The sequence below is a fragment of the Lepisosteus oculatus genome, chromosome 4 (assembly GCF_040954835.1).
Source record: "Lepisosteus oculatus isolate fLepOcu1 chromosome 4, fLepOcu1.hap2, whole genome shotgun sequence".
Classification (NCBI taxonomy): domain Eukaryota; kingdom Metazoa; phylum Chordata; class Actinopteri; order Semionotiformes; family Lepisosteidae; genus Lepisosteus; species Lepisosteus oculatus.
Window position 1 is genome coordinate 65006285 of NC_090699.1, and position 27661 is coordinate 65033945.

Sequence of the window (27661 nt, forward strand, 5' to 3'; positions counted from 1 at the left end):
AGGGACTCTTGTCCGTAGACGATGAAAAGCAAGCGGTGCTTTCCCTCTGAGAGAGACAGAAACGGAGAGAGAGTGAGCGTACGGAGCTTGCTCTGAGCAACAGCGTGGGAGCCCTGACCAAAGCTCAGCTGGACCCCTCACTCTCGCCTGGTCCGTTACCTGTGGCGCATCTCAGCTCTGCAAAGGGGCGCCTCGTGGCGTGTCAATCCAGTGTATGGCTTCCTCCTGTACCCTTGTGTTCATTGGCTTGTACCCAGATCCCCCACCCTGCTCCCTGTTCCCTGTGTGTCCCGGTCCAGCCATCACACCACAGACATCCAGAGCTGCCCCGCCGAGACCAGAACCAGTCCGGGAAGTGCATTGCATTGTGGGTGGGAAAACATCTGGGCCCAGTTCTACAGCAGCTCCCTCGACACCAGGATCTGAACTCAATACCACCTTCTTGTCTTCTAAATGATTCAGATGATTCTGAACAGGATAAAATAACCTTCCCCCGCCCCTTGCCAATACCTACCCACCTCCCTCCGGTCACAAACAGGTGCTAAATGTTAATCAATTACCTCTTTCTCTTGGTGACAGACAGCCCTCCTCACTGCCTCTGAAGAGTGCGGTTTTGGAATGGCCTGCGCCTGAATGCCAGTTTGAATTGGCAGAGACTGAGATTTGATTGCTATGTTTACGTTGAAGTGAAAAGCAGGCTTCTGCCGGCTGCTGAAACCCCATGTGGAACAAAGAAAAGCCCAGCAAGTTCGCGCCATTCTGAAGCTGGGCGACGTCTCCACTTGTCTGCACTCTGACTGGCGCCCAGTGTGTCTCTGAAGGCCTTTTCTGCACGTGACCAAAAGCACAGACTCCTTGACGTTTGCAGCCGAGCCTGAGAGCTCCTGTCCCAGCGCTGAAAAATCTCCACTTCCTCTCTCCTGCACGGGCTTGTCTGGCGAGCAGTGTGAAGATGCGGAAGGAGTTCGGGGAGCAGAAGGGGCGATGTCACCGGGAAATGAGTTGTTTTTCTTGCTGACACAATTTGTTGCCATCGTTGAGATACCTCTGCGCCGCCGGGCCCACGTTCGTAAAGTTGGGAGAGGCAGATTTTGAAGACGAGCATGGTTCCTCGATTCGCCTCGTGAAATCTCCAAACGGCAGGAGGGCCAGTACGTGCACTGCGGCGCTGTCCCGAGAACGGCAGGCTTTGAGGTGAAGTCCAGATAGCACTTCAACAGGTTCCTGCGTCTCTTAAGGATCCTCATCAGCTGTGGAAAGAGGGTGGTCCTGGTGGCATGTAGAATTCCTTCCATTTTAATCCCCGCAAAGATTGTTTTCTCTTGTCCAGTTAAAATGCTTTTTGAAAAACAGTAAAAAAAAACTGGTTCCCTGAACATAACCTTCTCACTGCCTTGCACTTCCCACGATTCCACAGCTCTGACTTCCTGGGCAGACGTCCTCTCTGCTTGTCTGTGGTGTGACTGTCTCCATCAGGACCCTTGCCCCACCCACCTACTCCACAACAGTTGGCCATGTTGATGCCTGATGGAAAAAAAAATCCACTTTTTGGGGGGATAAATCTCGGACAGCTCACTTCCTGTCAAGTGCAACACAAGGGAAGTCAGTTCTCTGTAGCCCCTGCTGTGCATTTGCTGTCTTAATTTGAAGGAATCAATCATCTTTTTTTTTCCCTTTAATTCTTCAATTGGAAGACGACTGCAAAAGGACTCAGTAAAACCATGCATTGCTCAAATTATTATGCATCATGTTTGGCAACATATTGGCTAACGGGTATTTTCCCTCCATGAAACCTAAATGTTAACTGGTTGACCACTCCCCGGCATCGTCTTAAGACATGAAATTCAGCCCTCAAATTTTTCTCCTCGCTAGTCGACCAGTAGCTCTTATTCTTGATGAACGACGCCATGCCCACTCGACGGCTCTTCCCAGATAATGTTGCCTTTCTATTGCAGATTTTGAATCTCTGCAGCCAGACAGTTTTGAGTCCGAAGGACACGTTTTCATTGCTCCCAGGTAGCTGTGTGTGTACTGCTCGCTTTCTTCCCATCAGTGCCTCTTATTTTGTTTTTGTCGGCTCTGTTACCCGTCACGCGCCACCCTGCCAGCTGCCATCCCGTCTTCCACCCGCCACACCCCCCCTGCCCCCCATCGCGATGAGGCTCTCCTCGCCACTGGTTTCCAGTTGGGTTTTATTCGTTCTTTTTTGTTGTTGTTGTTGTTGTTGTTGTTCCTTTTCTTTTGTCGCTGCTGTTGTTGTCGTCGTCATCGTCGTCGTTGTCGTTGCTTCAATCTGGTTGAATTTTGTGCCATGGGTGTATCCAGAGGAGTGTGACACAGTGCTCTATGTCAATGGATCATACCGATAAAGGGATCTCACATACCGTTCAAAGACCCTCCCTCCCCCCCCTGCCTTCCCCCTACCCGAACCCCACAGTTCCACAGCCCACAGCTCCCGTCCTTTTCCCACCCTCGACACCACTCCCCTCCACCCCAGTCTCCCACTCTCCCAGTCTCCAGTGGGACGGCATGCCTCAGCATGCTTGCAGATGGAATGGGCCTGCCAGCATGCCGCGGGGCTTTGTGTGCAAGTGCGCTGCGGAGCGAGCAGGAGGGGGCGCGAGCGTCTGTGTCTGGACCTGCACGGACCTGTTTCTGGCAGCAGCGCGGCGCCGGGTGCCCTCCCAGACGCCTTTGTCGTTGTCGTCGTTCTTGTTGTTGGCAGCGGCGGCGGCGGCGGCGTTTCGCAGCCTCAGGCCAGGGAGCTCATCTCCAGCAGAGCGGGCGGGCGGCTGTCAACGAGCTGATCGGGGTGCATGGGAGTGGGCGTGGGCGTGGGGCGGGTCTCGTGCAATGGGGGTGACACCACGGCCTGGACAGATACCCTGCCCACCGGCACCCAGCATGCCCTGGGGCGTGGCGGACTGCGGCTCGGGGGGGGGAGCCACTGAGCCACTGAGCCCAGATGAGAGGGGCCTGGCTCGGCCCGTTTGTGCTCGGAGCGCGTGCGTGTGACGAGTGCATGTCTGTCCCAGCGGTGCAGTGTCCCGGTGACCAAGGAGGGTTGGGAGGCAAGCGCGTACCTTTTTGTGTTGTTGTTGTTGTTGTTGTCGTTTTTGTTTGTTTCTTCTATCTCTTTGTCGTGGGAAAAAAAACAAAAAACAAAAACAAAAACAAACCAAATCCTCTCCCCATCCTGTGCCACCATGCCCTGCATTCCCAGGGAATACTGCAAGGATCTGCAGATCTCCGATGACAACACCGAATTCCTGGAAAACTTCATCGCCCTCATAGAGAAGGTCACTCCGGACTCCAAGCAGTGTGAGTGCATCTCCCTGTCTCTCTCTCCGTCTCCCCTCTGTCTCCCCTCTGGCACTCGGACTCGGACAACAGCGCCGTCACGGTCTCGCCAGACCTCGCCAGACCTGCCGCAAGGAGCAGGGCCGGGCCGGGTCGGTACTGGGGCTGGAGGCCACCAAGGTAAACCAGGCTGCTGCTGTAAGTGAGGCTGGTGGGCCACTAGGCGGCGCTCTTTCCCCTGGTCACTGAAGATCCCAGGCCCTCTTCTTAAGAGCAGGGCTGTGAACCCTGGTCTCCTGGATAAACCCCCCTCTGGTCTTGTACTGTCTGACCTCCCTATAGTTTCCCCTCATTCAGCTGGTGCAGCAGTTTCCCTCTCCTCCCCTGACGTGCTGCAGTGGGGCTGCTGGTGAATTGAAGAGGGTCCCTTCTGTAATGTTAAGCGTTTTGGAATCCCTTGGGATAAAAGGAATCATTTGTAATCGTTCTCCTCACACTTCCCTTCCTCTCCTGCTGCCCTACATTCAGTCTTTCTCACCTTTCCTGTCTCCTCTCTCTCATCCCATGTGTGTCAGAATAATAATGTGGGGATTATTCACTTCTGTCTTGGAGCTGCACGGTGTCCTGTTTAATTCTTCTGTGATCTGTCCGTTTATCTTTATCCCTTTTCTGATTGTCATCATCTGGGTTTTGTCCCATCAAAGGCGACAACTTTCTTCTGCACAACCTGATCCTGGACACTGGGATCATCAGGCAGCTGGTCAACAAGGTGTGGAAAAACTGGGATCTGAACACGTAAGTGGGATCCGCCAGCTCCCTTCCTGGAAGATGTCCACCCTGTTCTGTCTTCCAGCCTCTATGTCATTTCCTCCTGCACTCCCCGAGCCCCTTGCATGGCTGCTGATCATGTAGGAATCCTGATGGGTGTAGGGCCCTGCAGATGCCTCTGGGCCCCTCTGAGGAAACGCAGAGACACCTCTGCCTCTGCCCTTCTACTGTTCTGCGCTCTCTTCCTGTTGGGCTTCAGGAATCTTTTCAGGCTGTTTTAAGGCTCTTTTTTGCGTCAAAACACTTTACTGCCTCCGATTTCCACAATTCCCCCTTTTGCCACGGGTTGCTCGTCGCTTTCACCTCCCGCAGGGCCCCAACCTCCTGCTTTTCAAGGGGCTTTGCTACACACCACGGCGACAGTGCCAAAGATTGGGCACGGTAAAGTCAGTACCCCCGCCTCCCCGCCCCCCTCCGGCTCCTCGCAGACGTCTGGGGAAACTCTCTTCTCTCTGCTCTCTGCTCGGTTTGCTCAGGTACGGCTTCCTGGCTCTCTTCGCTGCCACGGATGGAGGAATCACGCGCGTCTTCCCTAACAGGTGAGTCTTCCTGCGTCTGCCGAGGGGGGTGACGGGATCGTGCGGAGGATTGGGGAGTGGAGCGCTCGGGGGCATGCACCAGTTAGAGGGGTTCGGGTCGCAGGATCCGTTCTGTTCCTGCCTCCGTTGCCCAGTTGGCTGGGCCTTAAAGACAATGTAAAGGTAGAGGGGCGTCTTGGTAGGAACCAAGATGAGGTGGCATGAGGTGGCATGAGGTGGCGTCGGCGTGCCCCCGAGCTTCTGACCGCAGCCCTTTCGCCTGTGTGCTTTTCTTGTCCGTGCGGCGCAGGGCTGCAGAGACCTGGGACGAAGACCTCGAGCCCTTCAACGCCAGCTACTACCGCCGCAGTCTGGACAACAAGGGCTACATCTTCAAAGCGCCCTACAGGGACGGTGCGTATCCTCGGGAGCTCGCCCGCTCCGGTCTCCCCGTTGAATTGGACACTGGGTGCATCGTTCACAAGTCTGAGGGACGCCAAACTAGGCCTTTCCCTTGGAAGGGCCGAAGAGCTCGTCTGGACCAAGGCAGCCTCCTGGAGAGAGCATTCAGCAGCCCCATCCTCCAAATACAATGCAGTACCCTTCTGCTCTTTACATAAACATCGAGATCTACAGCCAGATTGTAATACTGACGCTAGAGAAGCACCTGAGCTCAGTTTTGATCTAGATCAGGACACGTCTATCCCAGGGTGCTCCAGAAAGGATCGGCATGATTTTACATCCAATGAGGAACCTTTAGTAGGCTTCCTTGCACTCTTTGAGCACAGGTACTACTGTCCCATTGCTTTGCTGAGTATCGAAACACAATCTCAAGCCCACTCACCCCAAACTCAGTCTTTTAGGGACCCCTGCACTGCCTTTGTTCACCATGCGTCAAGCTATAGCTGTGGGGGTGGGAGATCTCTGCCTGTAACCTCCGTGAAGTTTTAAAATGAGCTTAAATTTGCCGAAGGCCTTTCTGGAGAGTAAGTAAAATGGGGACACAAGTATATCTTCTGCTGCTATGCTCCAGATGCAGTCGTTCACAAGGGCCTTTTTTATAATCCAACTACAGCCCCAGCCAGCCTCTTCTGTTACAGTCAATCTCAAGACAGACAAAACATACTGTATTTAAACCACTGAATTTATGCTACAGAACAATTGTATTTAAAGGACATACATACATACTTGGTGTGGGGACTTAAGCACCAGTCACAGAGTGCATATTTTAGTGTCCAGCTGGTTATAGCCAGAGTCAAACTGTAGATCTGGCTGCCTGAATTGTGCACAGCTTGTTTTTCATAATGAAGTGGTTATCCCTGAGCAAGTTCCAGCCCTGTCCTGTTCCTGTCCCTCACAGCTGGCTACAAGTCCATGTTTGCCGAAAACGACACCATAGAAATCCTGGTCAGTACCGCGGTAGAGGTCAACATCGGTGGGAAGGTCCTCAAACCAGCAGGTAGGGGGCGCTCTCTGGCTTTTTTTGCCCTGGTCTGTTTCCCTGTTACCCCATACAGTGCCAAACACACAGGGGCCGTCTGGACCGGGTCCTGTGGGTGAAATACAGTACCTGTCACATCCTCTTACTCAAAACGCACAAAGTTAGAGCATGATCGGTTTGATCCCTTCTGCAGTACATATCTGTTGACACTTTGAGCTCAGAAACCATCAGTCAATCACATTATACAGATTTTGTTCTGTCACTTGTCTCGCATCACCACGTGAGCTCTGATGTGGTTACCTGGCTGCTTCTTGCCCGAAGTCGACTGGCTGCCAGAGAGGCAAGGCTTTGTGAATCCAGGGCAGACGAATAGCCCAGGTTCAGCTGAGCTGCTCTGACAGTATGAAAAAGCATTTGAAAACTTTTAGACCCTCTGAGGCTGGATATTTTATTCCGTCACAAGGAGTCCCCTTGTACTACACGTGTAGAAGAAATAGTGAAAGCTAAGCACGTCTACTACTAATTTATCTGGCCGACACTTTTATCCAAAGGAACTTAGATTTGCACTCATTTATACAGCTTGGTGTTGTACTGGAATAAGCCAGGGGAGGTGCTTTGTTCGAGGGTTCAACAGCTGTGTCTCGCTTGGGATGTGAACCTGTAACCTCCCACTAAGAAGCCCACGACCTTGACCGCTGCTATCCACTGCTAGTATTTGGGCTGATGGGGCCAAGAAGGAGGAGTTGCTGCGACCTCACAGGACCTCCCTGTATCTCTGTGCCTGTTCTCTCTCCCACGCTCCCTCTCTCTCTCTCCCCCCGTCTCGCCAGTGGTGGGAGGGAAGCTGGACCTGGAGGCCTGGGTTGACAAATTCAAGATCCTGGCCAGCAACCAGTCAGACGGCCGACAGAGCGCACGCAAGGTAGGCCGCCCACGCCCATGCCCTCCTGCACCCGTGTGCTCACAGGTCGGGGGTCAGAGGTCAGAGGTCAGAGGTCGGGAGAGCCGACATTAAAACACCATGGGCCATCGGGGTTGCATGTGGGTGTCGGACCGGACAGATCTCACCCATCCAAGACCTGGTAGCCCACCGATGCATTCGGAGCCAGGAGCGCATTATGGATGCTGTGTTAAGGATTACTGTGCTCGTTGTGCCAGTGGAAGGAAGGAAGGCCTGAGCATGTTGACACTCTCCCCTGCGGCGAATTAAACGCAACCGTGCTGTTCTCTCATTCACAGTGCGGACTCTCCAGCAGCTGTGAGATGGACTGTGAAGTCAACAGCGACGTAAGATAAACGCTTCTCCTTCATTTCACCATAAGCCGTTTGATTGATTTATTCTAGTTAGTCATTTAGGGGTTTAACCCCGGCGTCCTGGCCAAATTTCCCATTGGCCCTAACCAATCATGGCCTCCTAATAATCCCCATCTATGAATTGGCTTCATTACTCTCTGCTCTCCTCCCCACTAATAGCTGGTGTGTGGTGAGCGTACTGGTGCGCTATGGCTGCTGTCACATCATCCAGGTGGGGCTGCACACTGGTGGTGGTGGAGGGGAGACCCCATTACCTGTAAAGTGCTTTGAGTGGAGTGTCCAGAAAAGCGCTATATAAGTGTAAGCAATTATTAATTTTTATTATTAATTATTTAACATCAGGCTGATGACATTATACAGATTGACTTCCACACAAGTCGAGAGCCTAGAACTGTCACCCCTTCCACACAAGTCGAGAGCCTAGAGCTGTCACCCCTGCTCCAGGCTGCTGATAATGTGAAGTATCGTGTATTGTAATTCACTCAGTCTTGATCCACAGCTCTGCAGCTCTGAGCAGTTCCTGATCTTCGGTTTCTGGGCGCAACGTGAGGGACCACAGTCTCAGTCGCTGTAATGTGCCCCTCACTGTCCTGTCTTCCCCAGGACCTGCTGTGTGTTCTGATTGACGATGGGGGGTTCCTGGTCATGTCCAATCAGAGGGAGCACTGGAGCAAGGTGAGGAATCCCCCACCCTGGCCGCCAGCCTCTTCCCACCCAGAACAGACTGCTCCAGTGTAGCCGAGCCGCTCCTGGCCTGGAAAAGTAGCGGAAATGTCTGGTTGGAGCTCATCCTGGTTGACACCAGGAGTGCAAGACCTCCAGCGTTCTCGTCTTTGTAAAATTGGGAGCACAATTTGTTCAGTTAAGCTGAGAGACCTTTGTATTTCTTCCTGTCATGAGCGACCTGCTTGAAAGATCACAGTGAAGTTGTTTTTACTGTGTCAGCTGAATGTTGAAATGGAGCACTTAATGGGTAAATGGTTAAATACGTATATAGCCTTCTGGACGGGGCTTTCTCTTCAGACTGAACCCAGTCACACCAGTAAGAATGTTCTTTCAAAATCTGTGTGTCGCAGCTGCCTCTGCTCATTATTGCTGTATGAGAGCAGCTGAGAAAAGTGTATTTGATTGATCGATTGATTGGTTGGTTGATTAGTTAATTAATTATGCAGAAAGACAGGGAAGTCATACATCATGTCAAGCAAGCTTAGAGCTATGGCATAATCCGCAGCGATATTAATGCTATAATGATGACAGTGATCACTAGTGAGCGAATTAAATGCTTTCAAAAATGACTGTGAAGCTGACTACAGTAACTTTTGGTAAGGGCGTGCACCCGGGCACCCACGAGCTACAAGACTGCGCAGAGCAGTGGGAGAGGGGAGAGCTGACTGTGTGTGTGTGTGTCCCCTCCCTTCAGATCGGGATGTTCTTCAGCGAGGTGGACTACGCCCTGATGCATGCCCTCTACAACAACTCCTTCTACAACAGGAAGGAGTCCTTCGACTACCAGTCCGTCTGCGCCCCCACCCCCAACAGCAACACCGGTGCGGCACCCAGAGGCGTCTTCGTGGTGAGTGGCCTTACGGACGTCGCGGTGGGGCGAGGATCTCGATGAGAAATCCCGCTGTGCCTTGAGAGAAGCCAGGGTATCGGCTTCGACAACATGGCTGCCCAGCTTGTTCCACACCCCCGCCACCCTTTGTGTAAAGAAGCTCCTCCTGTTCTCAGTTTTACTCGCACCTCATGTAGTTTCCCCTTGTCTCCTCTAGTTCGTGTCCCGCGGTTCCTTGTGTAGAGATCCGCGGGAGCGGCGTGGTCAGGGCCTTGCAGGATTTTGAAAACTTGAATCAAAGGCAAAAGCTTGTATGTCCCTTGACTACATGACTCATTTTCTCACCTCTTGCTCTCAATCCCATGTTTATCCTTAAAGGAAGTGCTTTGGCCCCGAACGTGTTTGTTTAAGGCTTGCTCTTTTCTTGAATCCAGCCCACGGTGGCAGATTTCCTCAGTCTGGCCTGGTGGACCACAGCTGCTGCCTGGTAAGAAGGATCGTCACCTCCCTCCTTTGCATGACATTCGGGGAGACGACCCCCTGCAGCAGACCGACTAGTCGCTTTTCACCTCAGAACCGACTCTTTCGGAAGATGAATCATCCTTTTGTTTTTTTGGTCGTCCCGTAGGTCCCTATTACAGCAGCTGCTGTACGGACTGGCCTATAACAGCTGGCTCAACACAGGTGAGCGCTCCCTGCTTTCTGCGTTCAGGGGCATGCTGGGTTCCTCCCAGTAGCAAACACATTCTGGCCTCCTAAATAGCCTGACTTTACCAGTACAGTGCCAGTACGGGCTGGCCTGTTCGACCTGGCTCCGCACCGGTGAGGTGAGGCCCACTAAAATAAGAGAGAATGCCCTGAATATCCCAGGAGACTGCAGATGCCGGTCGCGCTGGAGTCTGACTCCCGGTTTGTGTCTTCTGCCCGGCAACAGACGATGTCATGGCGGAGGGCATGGACTCCAGGGAGACGAGCTGCATCACCAAGCAGACGCAGTTCTACTTCACCAACACCACCAGCATCTACAACGGCTTCCTGGACTGTGGGAACTGCTCCAGGTGTGTAGAAGAGAAGTACCTCTGTGCCGTCTCCTCCAGCTGCATCATTATTAACACTCTATACTGTCTGCACACACACAGACACGGGTGGAGTTTAGTATGGGTACTACCCCAGGGCCTACAGTATGAGGGTGTCCAGCTCTGCTCCTGCTGCCTTAGCCCAGAAAGTCTTCCTGCCGGCCCTGAGTGCTCCGATCCACAGAGCACGCTAACTCGCCTTGCCCTCAGGCGAAATGAACCGCAGGCCCTCTGACTGCAAGTCCGGGGCTCATCACTCCCCAGCTCGGTCCCTGAAGTGCTTCCGTTGACGGACCGATGGGTGTCTCCGTCGTCCGTGGGCCGAGCTGCGGGCTCTCGTTGTTCTCCGTCCTCCTCTGACGGTCTCGTTCCAGGCTCTTTCATGCCAAGAGGATCAACAGCACCAACCTGCTGTTCGTGGTGGCGGAGAAGATGGTGTGCAGCCCGTGCGTTGTGGAGAAGCTGTCCCAGGCCGAGACGCGGTGTATCCTGTCCCCGGTCAGAGAGCGCTTCATGGGTGCTGGGTGTTCCTCACCGATCGTCTCGGGCAAAGGGGCGTCTGAATTGCTTCCTTGAGGGCTGGTCTCCTGGTTTTTGCTCCAGCCTAATGTTTAATGAAGTCAGTTAAGAAATTCAGAAGGAGGCCCGGGGTGCAGAGCGATTGTTTAGCAGAATGAGCCGGCTGCTTGGTGTCCTTCTTCCAGGCAGGGGTGTTGGGCAAGGGGCTCACATGGAAAGGAGGAACAAACCCTCAGAAGATACAGAGAAAGACGTTTTTTGCCTACCTAACACCTTCCACTGTCCCAGAAATCCTCAGACACAGTCCGTTTTCCCCCTGCTTCCACAGGCCTGTCTGCTGTCTGATATTCCGCTTCTGAAGCTTTGCCACTAGCTTGGCTTGCAGGTAGAGACCAGTGTTGGACCGGTGGGTTTGCTGGGGAGGTAACCTTTGAAGCATTATAGGAGTCTTAAACCGATTGTTGCTACAGCTTTCTCTGTTTTAGTAAGCTGAAGCTATAGTTTTGCATGAGTTCTAGTTCCGTTCCGGTCCCTGGGGATGCTCCCAGACAGAGGTGCTCGGGCGTGTGATGTTGTCAGCATGTGCAGGAGGATGGTTTTTCCGCACGCTTCCTTAACCCTGCTCCCAGCGAAAGGGCCGGAGGAGTGCGAGCTCGTGACCACGCCCCGGTATCGGAAAGGACCTTCCACCTGCTTCGACTACAACACCTTGGTAAGAGAAAAGGGCTCGTCTCAGCTCCTGGGGCCTCCCTGCAGTGGCTCCAGCAGAGTCCCACCCGTGGCCGACGTTATTCACCGACGTTCGGGAGGGAACAATGACAGGTCCATCTCACACGGCTGTACCGCATCACCGGCGTTACAGAAGTTAGCTCTACATGTCAGACACAAACTCCTCCCTTCACGTGCGTCTCCAGTACGCCTCCCCCAGCCCATCTCCTCCCTGCTGCTGCCCCTGGGTCACTCCTTCAGGATGGGGTCCGAGCTCCTCGCTTTGGGGCCAGGAGGCTGCCCACTGACCAAGCAGGCCGAGCCAAACCTGTGTCAGCTGGTCTTCCCAGCGGTGTGCAGTTCTAGGATGTTTTTGTCCCTGGTCACTAGTGAGAGATTAGTAACTGTGCAGATCTCTAGTGTGTTCGAATGGCTGGCTCTCATCGTGGAGATCCGAGAGTGTAACACAACAGCCACAACACTTAATCCTGCAGTTTGCACACATCACACAGGGCCTGAAAACAGGTCCAGGCAGCAGGCGACATTTACTGTACGGGACAGTGGGGGCTCTGGTTAGCGTGTACGGTCTCACTGTATTTACAGAGGCGTGGTTTAATATGGAGGAGAGGAAGGTGCTCAGGCAGAGCCTGCAGCCTTCAGCAGCGCCTGCACTGCTCTCCCTTCCGTTTGAGGTCTGTGTGCTTTCAGCAAGGCAGGACCAAACCGTCCTCTTCCTGAGGGACGACGTGCAGGGCATCATTTAAAAGAGGCACAGAGGCAGGCGGGAGGCTGGGACTCTGACCCGTCTCTCTCTCTCTCTCTCTCTCTCTCCCTCTCCCTCTCCCTCTCCCTCTCCCTCTCCCTCTCTGTGTCTCCCGTCCGGCAGGAGAACACCTCGGACTGCGGCCGGGGCCACTCCTTCAGGCCGTCGATAGGAGTGCTGCTGGCTCTCCAGCTGCTGCTGTTCCACCTGGCTGCCTCCCCCCGCCTCCTGCCCCTCGCCCCCGCCCTTTAACTGCCCTCCCCACACCCCCACGGCTCTCCCCTTCCTACCCCCCAAGTCGGTCCCTGGTTGTCGTGGTGACGGGGACTTCCTGCTCCCCCCCTCCCCATGTCTTTTCCTTTGTCTTTTCCTTCCCGGAAGCCCTGCAGCACTGTCCCCGTCCCTCTCGACTCCTGCTCCCACAACTCTCTGGGCCACGTAGCCCGCTGAACATTTCCACGCCGGAGAGGCGCTCCTTTCCTTTCACCTTTCGGAGACGGGAACTACCGCATCGACGCCAGCGTGGGAGGGAAACAACCCCCACGAAAGCTGGACGCCCTCTTGTACGCCTCCTGCTGTCGGCGACTTTATCCATCTCGTCTCTCTCCATCGCTCACCCGCGACCGGCGGGGGCGAGGGCAACACCGGCCATTCCCATTCTCATCCCTTCTGGACCTTCCTCGAGTTTTCCAGGATTTTTCTGTCTTTGTGTCCAATAGGAGTCTTTGTACCATTCACTTGTGTGTACAGGAAAAAATATATGACAACAAATAGGTATACAACAAGACAAATACAACTCAAACCCTAATGTCCATGTGTAGGATATGATTTGAAGGGGAAATAGTAGAATTTATTTATTAACATCAGTTTGTTTATGCACTATTATCTACTTCTTGCCAAAATGAGATAGTTTTTTCATGTGATCTTAATTTTTTTATATATATATAGCCAAAACAGAGAGAGAGGGACAGAGAAATCTCAAAATGAATTGGCACTCCATTCAGGCGACTGATTGTCTCCAAGTTACGACCCTGTCAGTGTGGGCTATTTGTAGTTTTTACCCAAGGGACATCTTACTGTGCACAGATCTGAGTGCTTTTACAAAATCGTTTAGGGCTCTGGAGATCTATATGCTTCCTTCTGGCAGCTTGCCTGTTGGAGGGTTTTTTTTTCTCATTCTGTTTGTCGCATCGCATTTAGTTTTGGCTTGATCTTCAATATGAGCTGTAGCCCTGAGGCGTTCACTGCTGTGTTCAGTTCACGTTACCTTTCTTCACAAGTGACCCAACCCTCCTGGAACCAGCAGGCAGAGGTCTCAGTTAAATGAGTCATGGGCAGCAACGGATTGCGTAGTTCAGCTGGGACCCGTCCGCCATGTCCAGGCGTAGGTGCTCTCGTACCTGAGGCACCTACCACCTTCCAGTGGCGGTGCACCAGAAGGCCAGTCTGCCCTGGAAGAGTCATTTAGTCTGTTTTATTTACAATAGCTGTGCAGCACTTTGCCAATAGCGAGCTTCACGGGATTATACCATTAACAACAATGCATCCGCGTGGGCAAAGAGCAGGGGGCACCACCTCCCAGTGCGAGGAAATACACCCCCAGTGCTCCCGGCGTCTCGTGCGACTGTGAGTCTTGTCCACCGAAGTGTTCGTTGCTGTCGGAGCTCTGCGGCGTTTCTCTGCTGCTCGGTCGGTCTCTGCTTCTTCGCGCTGCTGGGTCGTCGTGGAAATAACACCTTGCCTGTTTTTCTGAATGACGGAAGATTGTCGCGGCTTTGGCACAGAACAAAAAGCTCCGCTTGGCACGATGGGGTAGCGCTGTGGGAGTCTGACTTAGCAGTCTGTCGCCAGGTGTCTTCTCCCACGCTGAGAAAACATCCATTGGGATGACCGTTAATAATGACACAAATATTAAATCAGGGGTTCTCAACCTGTGGGGTGCGTGTCACTGGGCGGCATATAACGATCCACAGGAGTGTGCAAGAGTTTTTTTATATATATACTGTAGCTACTGTAGTTCAAAACAAGTACCAAAGTTTTCCAACTGTAAGGCAGCATTTTTTTTTAAGTAGAGACATGATTTGCCTTCTAATTGAGATTCTTCTGATATTCTGAGCTTTCGGTGATCGGGAAATAAGCAGAGCCGCAGACCTCTGCATTGTGTTCTTTCTCCCAGAGAGCCCCACATCTTTCAAACTTTCTGCAGCTGTGCAGCATCAGAGCTCACACTGGTAATGTTGGCGAACTCTCAAATAAACCGCAGTTCAGGTGTGAATTTAGATTATTACCTTCAATCTGTTTCACTGCTTTTTAAAGCAGAAAATATTTTAAAATGATGTATGATTAAGTTCCGAAATAGCAACTGAAATAAAAAACATTTTTTGAATAAGATTATTAGCTCACGTGCCAATAGGTGGCCTATGGTTTTGGGTTAACTAACAGGGGGCATTGTGTTTCAGAGGTTGAGAACCACTGTCATAAAGTCTCCTTGGCCCCCTCTCGCTGCGCTGAGGCTGCGCACATCTGTTTCTAAATACCTTCTAAGGACACACACAGGTCACAGGCCAGAGGCAGCCATTTGGTAGTCAGTAGCTAGTTGATCCCAGGATCCCATTCAGCTGTTTTCACTCTGAAACACCAGCTGCGTAGCCAGCAATCGGCCGGCATCCACTCACACTGGGGATTTCTCGGCGGTTCAATCAGCCTGGGACCCAAGTAAAATGAAGGCGCGTCGTGTTTAAGCAGGACTGGGGAGTCCCAGTGGGGTACGAGATAGATAAACCGCCAGGGGGGAGGGGGCTCACCCACATGGGCCCCACTTCAGGGCTGTCTGCTTGGCGACGAGTCCCAAGTCTGGGGGGCCGTCGGAGGAAACCCACAAGGCCTTCCTCTCTGAACACGCTGTTGGTTTTTAGAAAACGAAATGAAGAATTGGCAGTAGCACAGCTGGTAATATCGAGGAGTTCCGCAAATAGGAGAGGTGGTTCCGATCCGGGCCGAAACTAAACGAAACGAAAGGAGCGACCGGACCGTCTCGTTGCGGACAATAACGTTTCGTGTTTTCCACGTCGCGCGTAGGCCATGGCCTGCGCCTCGATGGCGGGGGTGCCGTCCCGGGACGGTCGCGGCATGTAGGTGCACCGAGACGTGCAGAGACGCTTGAAAAACGTCCGTACGCTTCCAGGCAGCCAGCGGGATTCTTGTGTCGAGGAGCTACAAAACTGTGCCGTGATGCGGGACACTAGGGGGCCTGTACAGGTACAGCGTTCAGTATCCACAATTCCCAGCGCAGCGCCTCCGGAAACAGGTGAACGGGAGAGCGTCGGCGCGTTTGGCTGCCGGTGGCTGACGGGGGTGGGGCTCGGCTCCGGCGGCGTGGCCGGACAGCGCGTTCCACGCTCCTGCCTCCCTTCATGTCAAGAAGTGCCTCCTGTACCCGTCTCAGAAACACGCCCCCTTAGTTTCTCCCCGTATCGGTTCTGATCCAGAAGCGCTCGAGCAGGCTGTCTGTGTCCTCTCGAACGTCCCCAGTGTTTAAGACCCCAGAGATTGGATTTTCTTTAGCCTCCTAAGGGCTAAAGAAGGTGTAGGGTCTTCTTTCGGACCCTCAGAATGATTCTGGCTCCTCTTCACAGGGCGTGTTTTAGTGGAAGAACTGTTGGATTGGTAGGTGTAACAGGAGCTGGTCGAGACAAAGGATCAGAGAATGGGCAGTGCCTCATGCAGGGAACTCGAACCCCAGTTCAGCAGAGCTCCAATCCACAGGTCTTGTTGGTCCCTATGAAATCACTGCTCTCTCGTGATCAGGAACAATTCCTTTGTGATCAAGTTAGACAGGTGATTTATTAAATTTAGCAACAAAATGAGGCACCTTTATAATGTAATTCTGAGGTCTTTTTAGTGCTCAAGGACTAGAGCTCTCTTAACTGATCAGCAGTTTCCAGGTGTTGTCAAGCTTTAGATGCAGGTGACCTACAGGACAGAGTCTGGAGACCCCTGCTCTAAAGACTGCACTCAGCCCAAACTCCGGGCCGTGGGGGTCAGGATGTACTCCCTCAGCTGCTTAACCAAGTCGGAACTTTGGCGAAAGAGATCAGATGGGGAAACTGTGAGGTGCTCAGCAAGTGGGGATTCAAGGAGGCCCACAGCCCTTGTGTGGAATCACAGCGCCCCACAGGTGCCGGATCTGAGAAACTGAAAGTCGCCCCAAAACGATGACCTTCACCGGCGAGACACGTGGCGTGTTGCCGAGACTTCGAGAGAGAGAGAGAGGGGGAGCTTGAGAACGAGGTCCTACTCCTGCACAGCTGGACACCTCAGGTCTAGAAGATCCCAGCTGACCCTGCTGCTTGGAATAGTTCAGTGCAATACAGAGAAGGCTTTCCTCCACAGCACGCTGGTCTGCAGCCCGAGACGTGAATCATTGGCAGAATGCAAACTCGTCAATTTTCCTCGGAGGACTTTTGGAAACACAAAGAAAAGCACAGTATGAGTGAATGTTCCCTTGCAGCTTCAGAATGCTTCAGAATCCTGGATCGCAATTTTATTTTATTTTTTTCCGGGGAAAGGGGTTGGCGGGAGAAAGAAACTGGAGGAGTGTCCGCGCACACACTGCCCTCTGTATGTTTACATTCAAATTTAAAGAAGAGCTAATTGTCCGCCAGGTTTCCTCTGGGGATGGCAAGTGGCGCTGTCCCAGGCGTGACCAGGACGCGAGTCCCACGTTTAGGAAGGGGGACCCCGGTACCAGAGCCTTCCCAGTCCTGCCCATCGGCTCAGAAAGATGGCTCCTTTTCGCTGAAGCCCACCCTCCGCCCCCCCCGCCCCGCTGCGACTGGGAGCACGTGCTTGCCCACCTGCAGGAAAACGGCCGGCCGCCATCCTTCTCTTCCTCTTCCCTCTCCTGGGACGAGCCGCGACCCTCCACGGGCGGCGCGAGGAACGGAACGCCGGCGGTCTCCGTCGCCCCACACGGACGCAGTTCCCTCCTGGTTGGAAACGGGGGGGGGGGGTTGTGCACTCCTCCGTCCCGAGCCTCCGGCGGCGAATTTCCGAGTCTGGGGGGGGGGCCACAGGAGGGTAACGCAGGGCACGCCCGAAAGCGACCGCCCCCCTCTTCTCCCTGAAGACTGCTTTCGGGACGCCTGTGTCCACGCCTGCGGCCTGCTGGGAGCCCGATCGGCCGCACGGCTGACGAAGGGTCAAAGGTTAAGCCAAGGAATTTTTGTGTTCGTTTCTCCCCAGGCTCGGCGAGCAGCCAGCTGCGTTGCAGGGTGTCAAGTCCCATTTAAAGTCTCGATGGAGGTGCTGGGAGTTGTACAGGTCCATATATACAGTATATACTTGTGTGTGTCGAAATATTCATCCTCACTGATCACAGCCACGAGCTGGAGGGGGCCCTGGGAGCCTGTTCCTGGAGGGAGGGGGTGGGATTGGGACTCGGGAGTTTTGTGGGACGAGGAATGCTTTCCTCTTGCCAAAAGTGTTCCAGCCCAACATGGTGGGAGGGGTGGTGGGGTTCGGGGGGGTCATTCTCCTTCACCGTTTCTGTGTAGGTGCGTCTTTCGAGAAAGCCTGTGACTCAGACCGAGCGTGTATGTGATTCTGTAGTCTGTAGTTTGGTGCTATGTGACGATGTTTGACAAAAAGTGTAAAATGGAAAAAAATCATTAACGAAACGAGAATTCAGCTTTTATGAGGAAAAAAAAAAGCACTACCGATTAATCATATGTTTTAATCTGAAATCGAAGCGATTTTTTTTTTTTTTGTCTGTCTGTTCGGGGTTTGCCTGTTCGCTGCTGGTGACCATGTTCGTGAGGAAACGCAGCTCATGTCGTCTGAGAAGCTTGGTTCCCCCATCGCTCCATTCTTTTTTGTACAGACTTAAGAAGAAGAACACAAAAAATAGACGCAAAAGGCAAAATTTGTAAAATATCGTTGTCTGTGACTCCTTGTAAAATATTTTCAAATTGTTTATTACAGAGAATCAGTTATTAAATAATGTTCATATTTTTCACTTCAGACCTGAGCTGGCGAGTGGTTTGTGTGGTCTTGACTGTTCTTGTCTCTGAAGGGATCGCGTAGCTCATTCTCCGGTTCAGCTCCGACACTCTCCAGCACTCGCAGAACTAAGAGTACCATTCCAATTCTTTAATGCCCAGCATGGCTACTTTTCTTGAATTTGTCTGCCCCTTGATATCTGGGAGTTCCCCTCCCTTCACCCTTTCCCCCTTATCATTAACCTGCAAGAAAAGGAGCTGAAAAACCCCTAAGTGTCCCTACAGGACTAGGTTTCAGGACCACTGCTTTCAACACTTTTGCTGCAGCCAGCCAGTACAACAGTTGCACAAATAAAAATAAAAAAATCCTTTGCACTTCTGCATGCATTCACTGCGCTACGGACTCTAACTTCTTCTGCCACCAAACTCTCTGTTCCCTTTGCCAGGGTCAGTTCATCCCTCTGGCCCTGCTGCGTCACTTTTTATAACAGAGCTCTCAAATTCTGTTCCTGGTTTTTTTTTTTTTTAGTTCGCTGCAGGAGGTCTCCTGAAGGGGCTCTTACAGCTGATTACACAAGATACTTACAGGTGCAGTCGCCTAAGAATGACATACAGTAGGGGGACTGGTTAGAGGTTTTACAATTATGTTAAGCAGACCAGCCAAGTCTCACCTGGGTGCCTCAAAGCTCTGGTGTAACTCCTAAAGGAGGCCAAAGAGGCAGATGTGAGAAGCCATGATCTGCAGGGCGACTGCCCTTTCCAACTGGAAACAGGCAAAGATAGTGTGGGGGCTGCAGCATCAGCCTTCAGAGGAAGAGCAAGGCGGACCCTGGGGAAGACAGAGGCACGCTGGAGAAGAGCAATGATGGCCAGACACCCTGTGCAGGTGTGGAACCACTTTATTTAGCAGGTGTGGAGCAACAGTAGAAGAGCAAGACTCAGTCCAGTTAGCATCATGCCCACAGCAGCAATAAATTCCTCTAGCAAATAGTGTGACCATGTTACCCAGTACAAAGTGATGTGGAACAAATTCAGTTTCTGGAGGTGGTTTATTTTTCTATGAGCCCTTTAAAAAAAAAAAAACACATTAAACTAAAACAAGGTCCACCCTTTCTTCCTTCACTCACACCAAATGTCAAGCTGTGCCATTCTTTCTTCTTCTAATTATGACTTCCCAGCACCAGGAAATCCTGCATGTTCTCTCATAGGCCCATAAGACGCTTTTCCTTCAGACCTTCTTCTGTATTTTCACTTGGAGTAAAGCTCCGAAATGTGATGTAATTTCACGCCTAGCTGGCGTTTTTTTAATCAACACTTTGGTCAACGCCAACACAGACTTGAGCGAACGCTGAGCGGTCGATAACAAAGCAGTGTCCTCTGTGCCCAACACCCCATTAAAACACACCTGTTCGGCACAGCGAGGTGCTCGTCTCTTCCAGCTGGTTCCCCAAAGAGCAGTGTTGAAGGTAAGGCTCCAACCCCTGACCGAAGAGCCCCAGGCCAGTAAGTCTTGTGGGGCTCAATCAGTTGTGGATCAATTAAGCAAACAGTTTAATTAAGAGCATAATAGAGCTGGGGCAGTTGGAGGTTATTCCTGTTTTTTTGTTTCAAATGACCCTCTCAGCGGAGACTGGGGGTCCAGGGGGTTTGAGCAAGGGTGCGCATTAATCAAGGGTCCGATCCAGGTCGGGAAGGCTGTTGAGCTCCAGACCAACATGCTCTACCCTTGATGTCTGATGCCTCGGGTTCCAGCATGGGCAGTCTGTCTGACCTGCTCAACCGATCACCACCTCTTTTAAAACCGGCGAGCTCACGGGCAGCTACGAGCCCTCCAGGACACTGGGGGAGCCCTGGATTAAAAGAACCTTTCATCACCTCCCTGGCTCACACCTGGAATGCTGCAGAAACGCTATCTGTGGGTTTCACTAAAATCATTAAAGAAAGGGGAATATCTATCAATCGGCAACCTCCAGCTTTCACTTCAGCTAGAGGCACAACACTGGCAAACACCTCAGCCTTCCTCACACATAAAACCTCAATCACAATGACATTTCAATGGTATGAAACTGGAAACTGAAAGATAGCTCAGGATTGAAGTCTCTAACTGAGGGGATGCAGAAGACTAGTGTAACTAAATTTGGCTGTCAGAGGAAAGACTTTGTGGGTCTGGCCTCCCGAAACCTCTCCCTGCCTTCCTGTGTCGCCCCGAGAATTTCACTCATTCCAGGGACTGCAGGAACTCCAGCAGCACCCTGTGCCACTCCTCAGGGTTGTCAAGGTAACACGCGTGCCCCGCCCCCTTCATCACCACCACCTTGTGATTGGCCAGGTTCCTCAGGTTGTTGAGGGACACCTCCCCCAGCTGGGTGTCCTGGTCACCATAGACGATCAAGGCGGGGGTCTGCAACAGAGGGGGGGTGACTCAGTCAGTGCCACAGCAGTATCACATGCATGAGATGAACTTGCTGCACAATCGACAATAGAGTCAAAATAAAGTATTAGAACACCAGGTGGCAATAAACATTTCATTACAGGCCATCCTCCCGGCACCGTCAGGATTGCTGCATGCATTAATCATTGCTCCGATCTTTTACTTAAACCAAATCTTGAGGTACAGTTTCAAACCATAAACCGGTGCTGTCTGCATTTCTCAGGGCACTCCTGACTGCTGCGGTTAAAATGTAAAAGGATGACAGTCGAATGCTCGATATTGTGCAAATTACGGGGATGTCTGAGGTTAGGCCAACTAAAGCAGGTCGGTTCAGCTCTGGTCCCGGTGACTCTGCAGGTTTTAATGACCTAAACCAGCTCATTGTCAGCTTTATTTGGAAGGACGTGCCAGCTTCACCCAGCTCTCCAGACACTGAGCTGCGCCTGTGAACGGCGGAGCAGGACCAAGCTGAGCTACAGCGCCGCTTCTCTCAGTGCTGTCAGGCTCCGACTCTGAGCAGCGCAGCAGTGTAGGCGCCTGTCTGCACACCCGCGTGTCAGACTCCTGCAAAGTGCTTGTGACGTTACAGTGGGCAATGAAAGCAGCAAATCTGCTTGTTATCCCCCTGTGTTGACAAGCAGCCACAGCGCTTGACTGCCCTGCGAATGCTCCTGGGACAGAGGGAATTAAGGCCAGATAAGACGCCGACTGATCGAATAATAATAATAATAATAATAATTGCTTACACTTATATAGCGCTTTTCTGGACACTCCACTCAAAGCGCTTTACAGGTAATGGGGTCTCCCCTCCACCACCACCAATGTGCAGCATTGGATGTGCAACCTGGATGATGCGACGGCAGCCATAGTGCGCCAGAACGCTCACCACACATCAGCTATTAGTGGGGAGGAGAGCAGAGAGTAATGAAGCCAATTCATAGATGGGGATTATTAGGAGGCCCATAATCCAATTAGGGCCAATGGGAAATTTGGCCAGGATGTGGGGGTTACACCCCTACTCTTTTCGAGAAACGCCCTGGGATTTGTAATGACCACAGAGAGTCAGGACCTCAGTTTTACGTCTCATCCGAAGGACGGCGCCTGTTTACAGTATAGTGTCCCCGTCACTATACTGGGGCATTAGGACCCACGTGGACCGCAGGGTGAGCGCCCCCTGCTGGCCCCACTAACACCTCTTCCAGCAGCAGTTTTTCCCAGGAGGTCTCCCATCCAGGTACTGACCAGGCTCACACCTGCTTAGCTTCAGTGGGTTGCCAGTTGTGAGTTGCAGGGTGATATGGCTGCTGAATGAACTCGTTAAGGGCACTCGAGGCGTCCTGCCTGCAGGGCTCACCTGCACGGCCTTGTACTGCTCCGCGCTGAACTTCTCTGTGCAGATGGGGGCCACGGGCACGTAGGCCCTGACCATGCCGCCGTGCTGCAGGAGGAAGGGCAGGGAGTACATGCCGCTCAGGGAGGGGCTGACCACCACGGCGGGCCCCAGCTTCAGCACCTCGGACACCTGCTTCAGGAAATCCCCCGGAGCCAGCTCCCCCACCGGCGCCGGCGCCGCCGCGTCCCTGGAGTTCCCGAGCCCTGGAGAAGGCAGAGCGTCACCCCTCGAGTCACGGGGACACAGCCCCGGGCTCTCTCCAGGTCTCCCTGCTTCGCCACCGGGCCAGTTCCCAACTCGGCTCGGGTCCAACCGGGTCAGGCCACAAAAGAGCAGAGGCGGGGAGAGAACCTGCGCAGCTGAAGTTGGGCGCCACTGACTTCACCGGACCGCACAGCGGCTTGGTGCCCTCCACCTCGGCGAGGCCTGCCTGCTGGGGCTGAGCCCAGCCTTTTCATTTCCGTTTCCCAGTGGGAGACACACACTAGGGAGCCTCCACCGACACAGGCGTGACAGCGAGGAACTCCCCTGGCCGACACAACTACACTCCGAGCCTCCATCCACTCGCGAAGCGGACTGCGGAGACACCGAACACTCGGCTGTTAAAATCCGCCCTCGCTGGGCCTAAGACAAACCGCCCCACTCCGGACCGGAGAATGGCGATCGTGGAGAAGCTCACCAAGCACAAACCTCCCATAGTTACGCCAGCCCATGGCAACATCCCAGTGCACTCATCAGAGTGCTGCCAAAAAAGCTACAACTGTCCGATTTCTGCACACCAACACTCACCTGCTATACAGATATCACCGTCCTGTGTGACCACCTCCATCAGGCCCTGCGTTTAGCATGAGGCACGTCAAGCCACCAAAAACGGATGTTTTCGCTCGTCCTCGGTGTCGCAGTGGTTTAATCTTTGTGTCTCATCGCGGTGTTGCAGCACACAGATGGACATGTGGGCACACCGATGGGATCGGGGGAGCGGGGTGTTTTGGGGCATGACGACGGGATCGGGGGGGGAGGGGCGGTGTTTTGGGGTGTAGAGACGTGATCAGGGGGAAGGGGCGGTTGTTTTGGGGTGTAGAGACATGATCAGGGGGGAAGGGGCGGTGTTTTGGGGTGTGGAGACGTGATCAGGGGGAAGGGGCGGTTGTTTTGGGGTGTAGAGACGTGATCGGGGGGGAAGGGGCGGTTGTTTTGGGGTGTAGAGATGTGATCAGGGGGAAGGGGCGGTTGTTTTGGGGTGTAGAGACGTGATCAGGGGGAAGGGGCGGTTGTTTTGGGGTGTAGAGACGTGATCAGGGGGAAGGGGCGGTTGTTTTGGGGTGTAGAGATGTGATCAGGGGGAAGAGGCGGTTGTTTTGGGGTGTAGAGATGTGATCAGGGGGAAGGGGCGGTGTTTTGGGGTGTAGAGATGTGATCAGGGGGGAAGAGGCGGTTGTTTTGGGGTGTAGAGATGTGATCAGGGGGAAGGGGCGGTTGTTTTGGGGTGTAGAGACGTGATCAGGGGGAAGGGGCGGTTGTTTTGGGGTGTAGAGATGTGATCAGGGGGAAGGGGCGGTTGTTTTGGGGTGTGGAGACGTGATCAGGGGGAAGGGGCGGTTGTTTTGGGGTGTAGAGACGTGATCAGGGGGGAGGGGCGGTTGTTTTGGGGTGTAGAGACGTGATCGGGGGAAGGGGCGGTTGTTTTGGGGTGTAGAGACGTGATCAGGGGGAAGGGGCGGTTGTTTTGGGGTGTAGAGACGTGATCAGGGGGAAGGGGCGGTGTTTTGGGGTGTGGAGACGTGATCAGGGGGAAGGGGCGGTTGCGGTTGTTTTGGGGTGTAGAGACGTGATCAGGGGGAAGGGGCGGTGTTTTGGGGCGCGCCCGGGTACCTGGCAGATCCACGGCGACGGCGCGGCACCCCGCCTCCGCCAGCGCCTCCAGGGTGCGGATGCGGAGCCAGTTCTCGGAGGAGAAGCGGATGCCGTGCAGCAGCAGGACCGCGAGCCGGGCCGGGCCCTCCGCCGGCGCCGCCTGCCGGTAGAAGAGGGGCGGCCCGCCGGTCGCCAGCGCCACGCGGCCCTCGCTCATCTTCACCGCCGGCATGTCGCCCAGCCGGGGGACGCGCACCTGCGGGCAGGAGAGGCCACAGACCCGGGGGCTCTGAGCAGGCGGGTGGTGGCGAGGGGGCCCGGCAGCCCTCCCCCCCTTCGCCACGCACCGCACCCCTGCGGCTCCGGCACCGCTCCCAGCCCCGTGAGGAGGGCACGGGCCTCAACAGGCCCTCCGCGCTACAGCAAGTCAGCCTTACGAATCAGCAACAGGAGGCTGAGGTGAAGGAGAGGCTCTCGTCTTTACCAGACGGGCTGGAAGGTCCCGGGCCCTGTGGAGCCCCTCGGGGGTCCCCGCGCTCACTGCGACGGCACCTGCGGGGACCCCCGGCTGGAACCCAAGCCCGCCTCAGATCTGTGCGGAACAATCTGCTTGTTCTCAGCTCGGCGCACAAGAAGGGGGCTTTTCTTCTGCCTCTCTTCGTCTTCTCGAGTCTCTCATATTGCAGATCAGGAGCTGGGGCAGGCACTCCGTAAGGGGAGTGGAAAGAACTCTATTTACAACAATAATCACTCCTTGCGCTTATATAGCGCTTTCTGGACACTCCACTCCAAGCACTCTCCAGGTCATGGGGATCCCCTCCACCCCCACTGGTGTGTACCCCCGCCTGGATGAGGCTCCAGTCCGCTCCCCACACACCAGCTCTCAGTGGGGAGGAGAGCAGAGTGATGGAGCCAGTTCAGAGAGGGGGGTTATTAGGAGGCCATGACTGGTAAAGGCCAGGGGGAGATTCATCCCCAGGTGGGGCTGCACACTGGTGGGGGTGGAGGGGATCCCCATTACCTGTAAAACGCTTTGAGTGGAGTGTCCAGAAAAGCGCTATATAAGTGTAAGCAGTTATTAGTAGTAGTAGGTAATGGGTTTATTCCAGGCTGAAAAGAAATGAAAGGAAACACAACATTTCAGCCGTGAAGCCTTCTTCAGGTGTGAGGACACGTTGTGCCTCTTCTCTTTTCAGCCTGGAATAAACCTTTACTTGTCCCTTTGCAGCCTTCGCATGCTGACGCAGCTCCCTCCTTGAATTATTATTATTATTATTATTATTAGTTTGTATTTGTTCCGAGTTGATCTATTTGTTAATCCAAAACAGGGAAAGCGACGGCAGCAGGAGGGTGACGTCACTCATACGTGACATTATAACACGCTCCTTCAGTGTCTCGGTACAGATCTTTGCTATGCGTCTTTAAAAAAAGTTTTACTTTAATATCGGACCTTCCTTGAAACATTTATTTTTTTTGCACATTCAAGTGTCGCCTAACTTGTAAGAGGATTTACAGATACAGTATGCCCATAGACTGTGGCAATAACATTTACTGTTCCAAGGTCTACTTTAAAAGCCTGTCAAAAGTAGAAAGTTCCGTGCTTTATCGTGGAAATCTATTTAACTGTAAAAGTACCCTACCTATTGTAACACAATACGGTTTAACTGGGATTGTGAAATGTATGATTAACTGGTTACAGAATTGATTCTGCGTGGATTTTTTTTCTGTATGCGGAACTGGAGACACTGACAAAACATACCGACCTGACCTGTCATATTCACAGAATTGCTCCGCGAAGACCTGCAAGACTTTAGTTTTTAATCACATTCGGGCAAAGCCTGGCAACTCGAAATACTGGCGTGTGACCGACACAAAAGATCAAAGTCCATTCACGTTCCCGCAACTTGCGCCAGAAAAACCACGAACAAAACTAGCAAAGCATTTAACACACTACAGGACGGTAACCCCGCGTCGTCAGAGCTATCGCTATGATAGTGAGTGGTAAAACCGAATACTATTACCTTATCTTCTTTTGCGTTCTTCCACACAGCAAAACAAACCCCTCGAGTTTACTCTACAGCCCGGAAGAGCTATTTCCTCTAAACCCCTTTACTGCCCCCTAGTGGACCGTTAGAGCATAAACCCATTACCACCCGGACGAGCGCTCTGACAAGTGGTCAAACTCCCCAGTACGTTTAACCGTGAATTAGAAAGTAATCATCCTGTTATTCTACACTCGTATTTCGGCTCCCGAAACGAGTTTGCCTCGAAAAATTATGTTGAAACGTAGTTGGGAGTTCTTCGGCGTTATTTTTTTTTTTAATTAAGGAAGATGTGCCTTGTTTGTTCCGGGGAAAATAACCCCTGTGATGTTAATGGGGGGATTAGAATCTGAACTCGCCCGTTCTATCTCCGTTACGGGACAGGACTTCGTGCTTTCCTACGCCACGTCCCTATTCCTCCCGGAGGTACGGGGTGTTTTACAATTCAGTTCAAGCGTTATGAGCCCCCTGGGCAAAAGCGCTTTACGACAGAGCCCAGCGCGTCAATCCCACAAAAACAGACGAACCTCACCAGCAGGGAAGACGGTACAGCAGCGCTTCAGGAGATAAGAGCGTTATTTTACCTCGAGGGCGAGACTGCGTGCATCTCTCCTGCCGGTAAACGGTACCGAAGCATCCGGTCAAAGTCCAGCAGATGAAACAGCCAACCTGCGGCTCCTTCAGCAAATCGCCCGCAACGGCTACATGCACACACAGTTTTCATGGTATTCGGCAGACTGTACTACTGGACAGAATGTATTGCATACACCCTGGACACATCGCAGCTCTGTTTATATTGTTTCTCTTGTTCCATTTCTCTTGCGCTATTATCTATTATTCTGTAACCTTTTTCACCCCCCCGGTGAGCTCGTAGAAAAGACATTTCATTGCCAGCGACTACTGCCGCACGCTGTATTGTTGTGCATTCGATCAATAAACTTTGATTGATTGATTGATTAATTGATTGGTTGATTGACAGACTGATTGATTGGTTGAGGGGGTGTAGGGTTTCTTGAGTCCTAGTGGCCGGTGGCCCAGCCGTGACAACTACGGCGAGAGACAGCTCGTCTTCAGCCCGCGCTTGGGCCAGTCCCAGCGCAGCAGACGGACAGCATGCAGTCTCCCCACCGAAGGAGCGCCGGTCCGGCAGCGAACCCCGGACCCACCATCTGTGAGGCAGTAGCGCTGAAGCCACACAGCCTACCGCGCTGTGTCAGAGAACAGATTCCATCGTGTCCCTCACGCCCCCCTCGCTGCTCACGCTTGGGGGCAATATTTGCGTGTTTTTTTTTTCCACGCCATGGGCATTTTCCACGAAAGGCCACGGTGTCTTCGGCTTTTGCCGACGCTGAGGGGGGTTAGGCCAGCGAGCAAGACCAGCAGCCATATCACCCTGCAACTCACAACTGGCAGCCCACTGAAGCTAAGCAGGTGTGAGCCTGGTCAGTACCTGGATGGGAGACCTCCTGGGAAAAACTAAGGTTGCTGCTGGAAGAGGTGTTAGTGGGGCCAGCAGGGGGCGCTCACCCTGTGGTCCATGTGGGTCCTAATGCCCCAGTATAGTGACGGGGACACTATACTGTAAACAGGCGCCGTCCTTCGGATGAGACGTAAAACCGAGGTCCTGACTCTCTGTGGTCATTAAAAAATCCCAGGGTGTTTCTCGAAAAGAGTAGGGGTGTAACCCCGGTGTCCTGGCCAAAATTTCCCATTGGCCCTTACCAATCATGGCCTCCTAATACTCCCCCTCTATGAATTGGCTACATTACTCTGCTCTCCTCCCCACTGATAGCTGATGTGTGGTGAGCGTTCTGGCGCACTATGGCTGCCGTCGCATCATCCAGGTGGGGCTGCACACTGGTGGTGGTGGAGGGGAGTCCCCATTACCTGTAAAGCGCTTTGAGTGGAGTGTCCAGAAAA

The 27661-nt window shown here is 53.1% G+C and overlaps 2 protein-coding genes across 4 annotated transcripts in view; one reads left to right on the top strand and one right to left on the bottom strand.

Annotated features, from left to right (window-relative positions):
* Positions 1 to 18043, top strand: part of cacna2d2a (calcium channel, voltage-dependent, alpha 2/delta subunit 2a) — a 253399-nt gene extending 235356 nt beyond the window's left edge. For both annotated transcript variants that reach the window (XM_069189531.1, XM_069189532.1), the window contains 16 exons: positions 1956 to 2016; positions 3224 to 3321; positions 4005 to 4095; positions 4605 to 4667; positions 4957 to 5060; positions 6007 to 6105; positions 6918 to 7009; positions 7327 to 7374; positions 8005 to 8076; positions 8822 to 8974; positions 9391 to 9443; positions 9585 to 9640; positions 9891 to 10014; positions 10407 to 10516; positions 11181 to 11263; positions 12146 to 18043. In XM_069189531.1, the coding sequence (XP_069045632.1) occupies positions 1956 to 2016; positions 3224 to 3321; positions 4005 to 4095; positions 4605 to 4667; positions 4957 to 5060; positions 6007 to 6105; positions 6918 to 7009; positions 7327 to 7374; positions 8005 to 8076; positions 8822 to 8974; positions 9391 to 9443; positions 9585 to 9640; positions 9891 to 10014; positions 10407 to 10516; positions 11181 to 11263; positions 12146 to 12274 (1436 nt within the window). In that variant the 3' untranslated portion in view covers positions 12275 to 18043. The remainder of the gene's footprint in view (positions 1 to 1955; positions 2017 to 3223; positions 3322 to 4004; positions 4096 to 4604; positions 4668 to 4956; positions 5061 to 6006; positions 6106 to 6917; positions 7010 to 7326; positions 7375 to 8004; positions 8077 to 8821; positions 8975 to 9390; positions 9444 to 9584; positions 9641 to 9890; positions 10015 to 10406; positions 10517 to 11180; positions 11264 to 12145) is intronic.
* An 859-nt stretch (positions 18044 to 18902) lies between these two features.
* Positions 18903 to 26576, bottom strand: abhd14b (abhydrolase domain containing 14B). 2 transcript variants are annotated; one of them, XM_069189534.1, is made up of 4 exons: positions 26326 to 26576; positions 23718 to 23955; positions 21807 to 22048; positions 18903 to 20422 (listed from the first exon to the last, which is right to left on the bottom strand). In XM_069189534.1, the coding sequence occupies exons 2-4, from the start codon at positions 23929 to 23931 to the stop codon at positions 20240 to 20242; spliced, it is 639 nt and encodes a 212-aa protein (XP_069045635.1). In that variant the 5' UTR covers positions 23932 to 23955; positions 26326 to 26576; the 3' UTR covers positions 18903 to 20239. The 2 variants fall into 2 exon arrangements, with proteins under 2 accessions (XP_069045635.1, XP_069045634.1); XM_069189533.1 differs by lacking the exon at positions 26326 to 26576 and adding an exon at positions 25721 to 25826.
* Positions 26577 to 27661: the final 1085 nt, after the last annotated feature.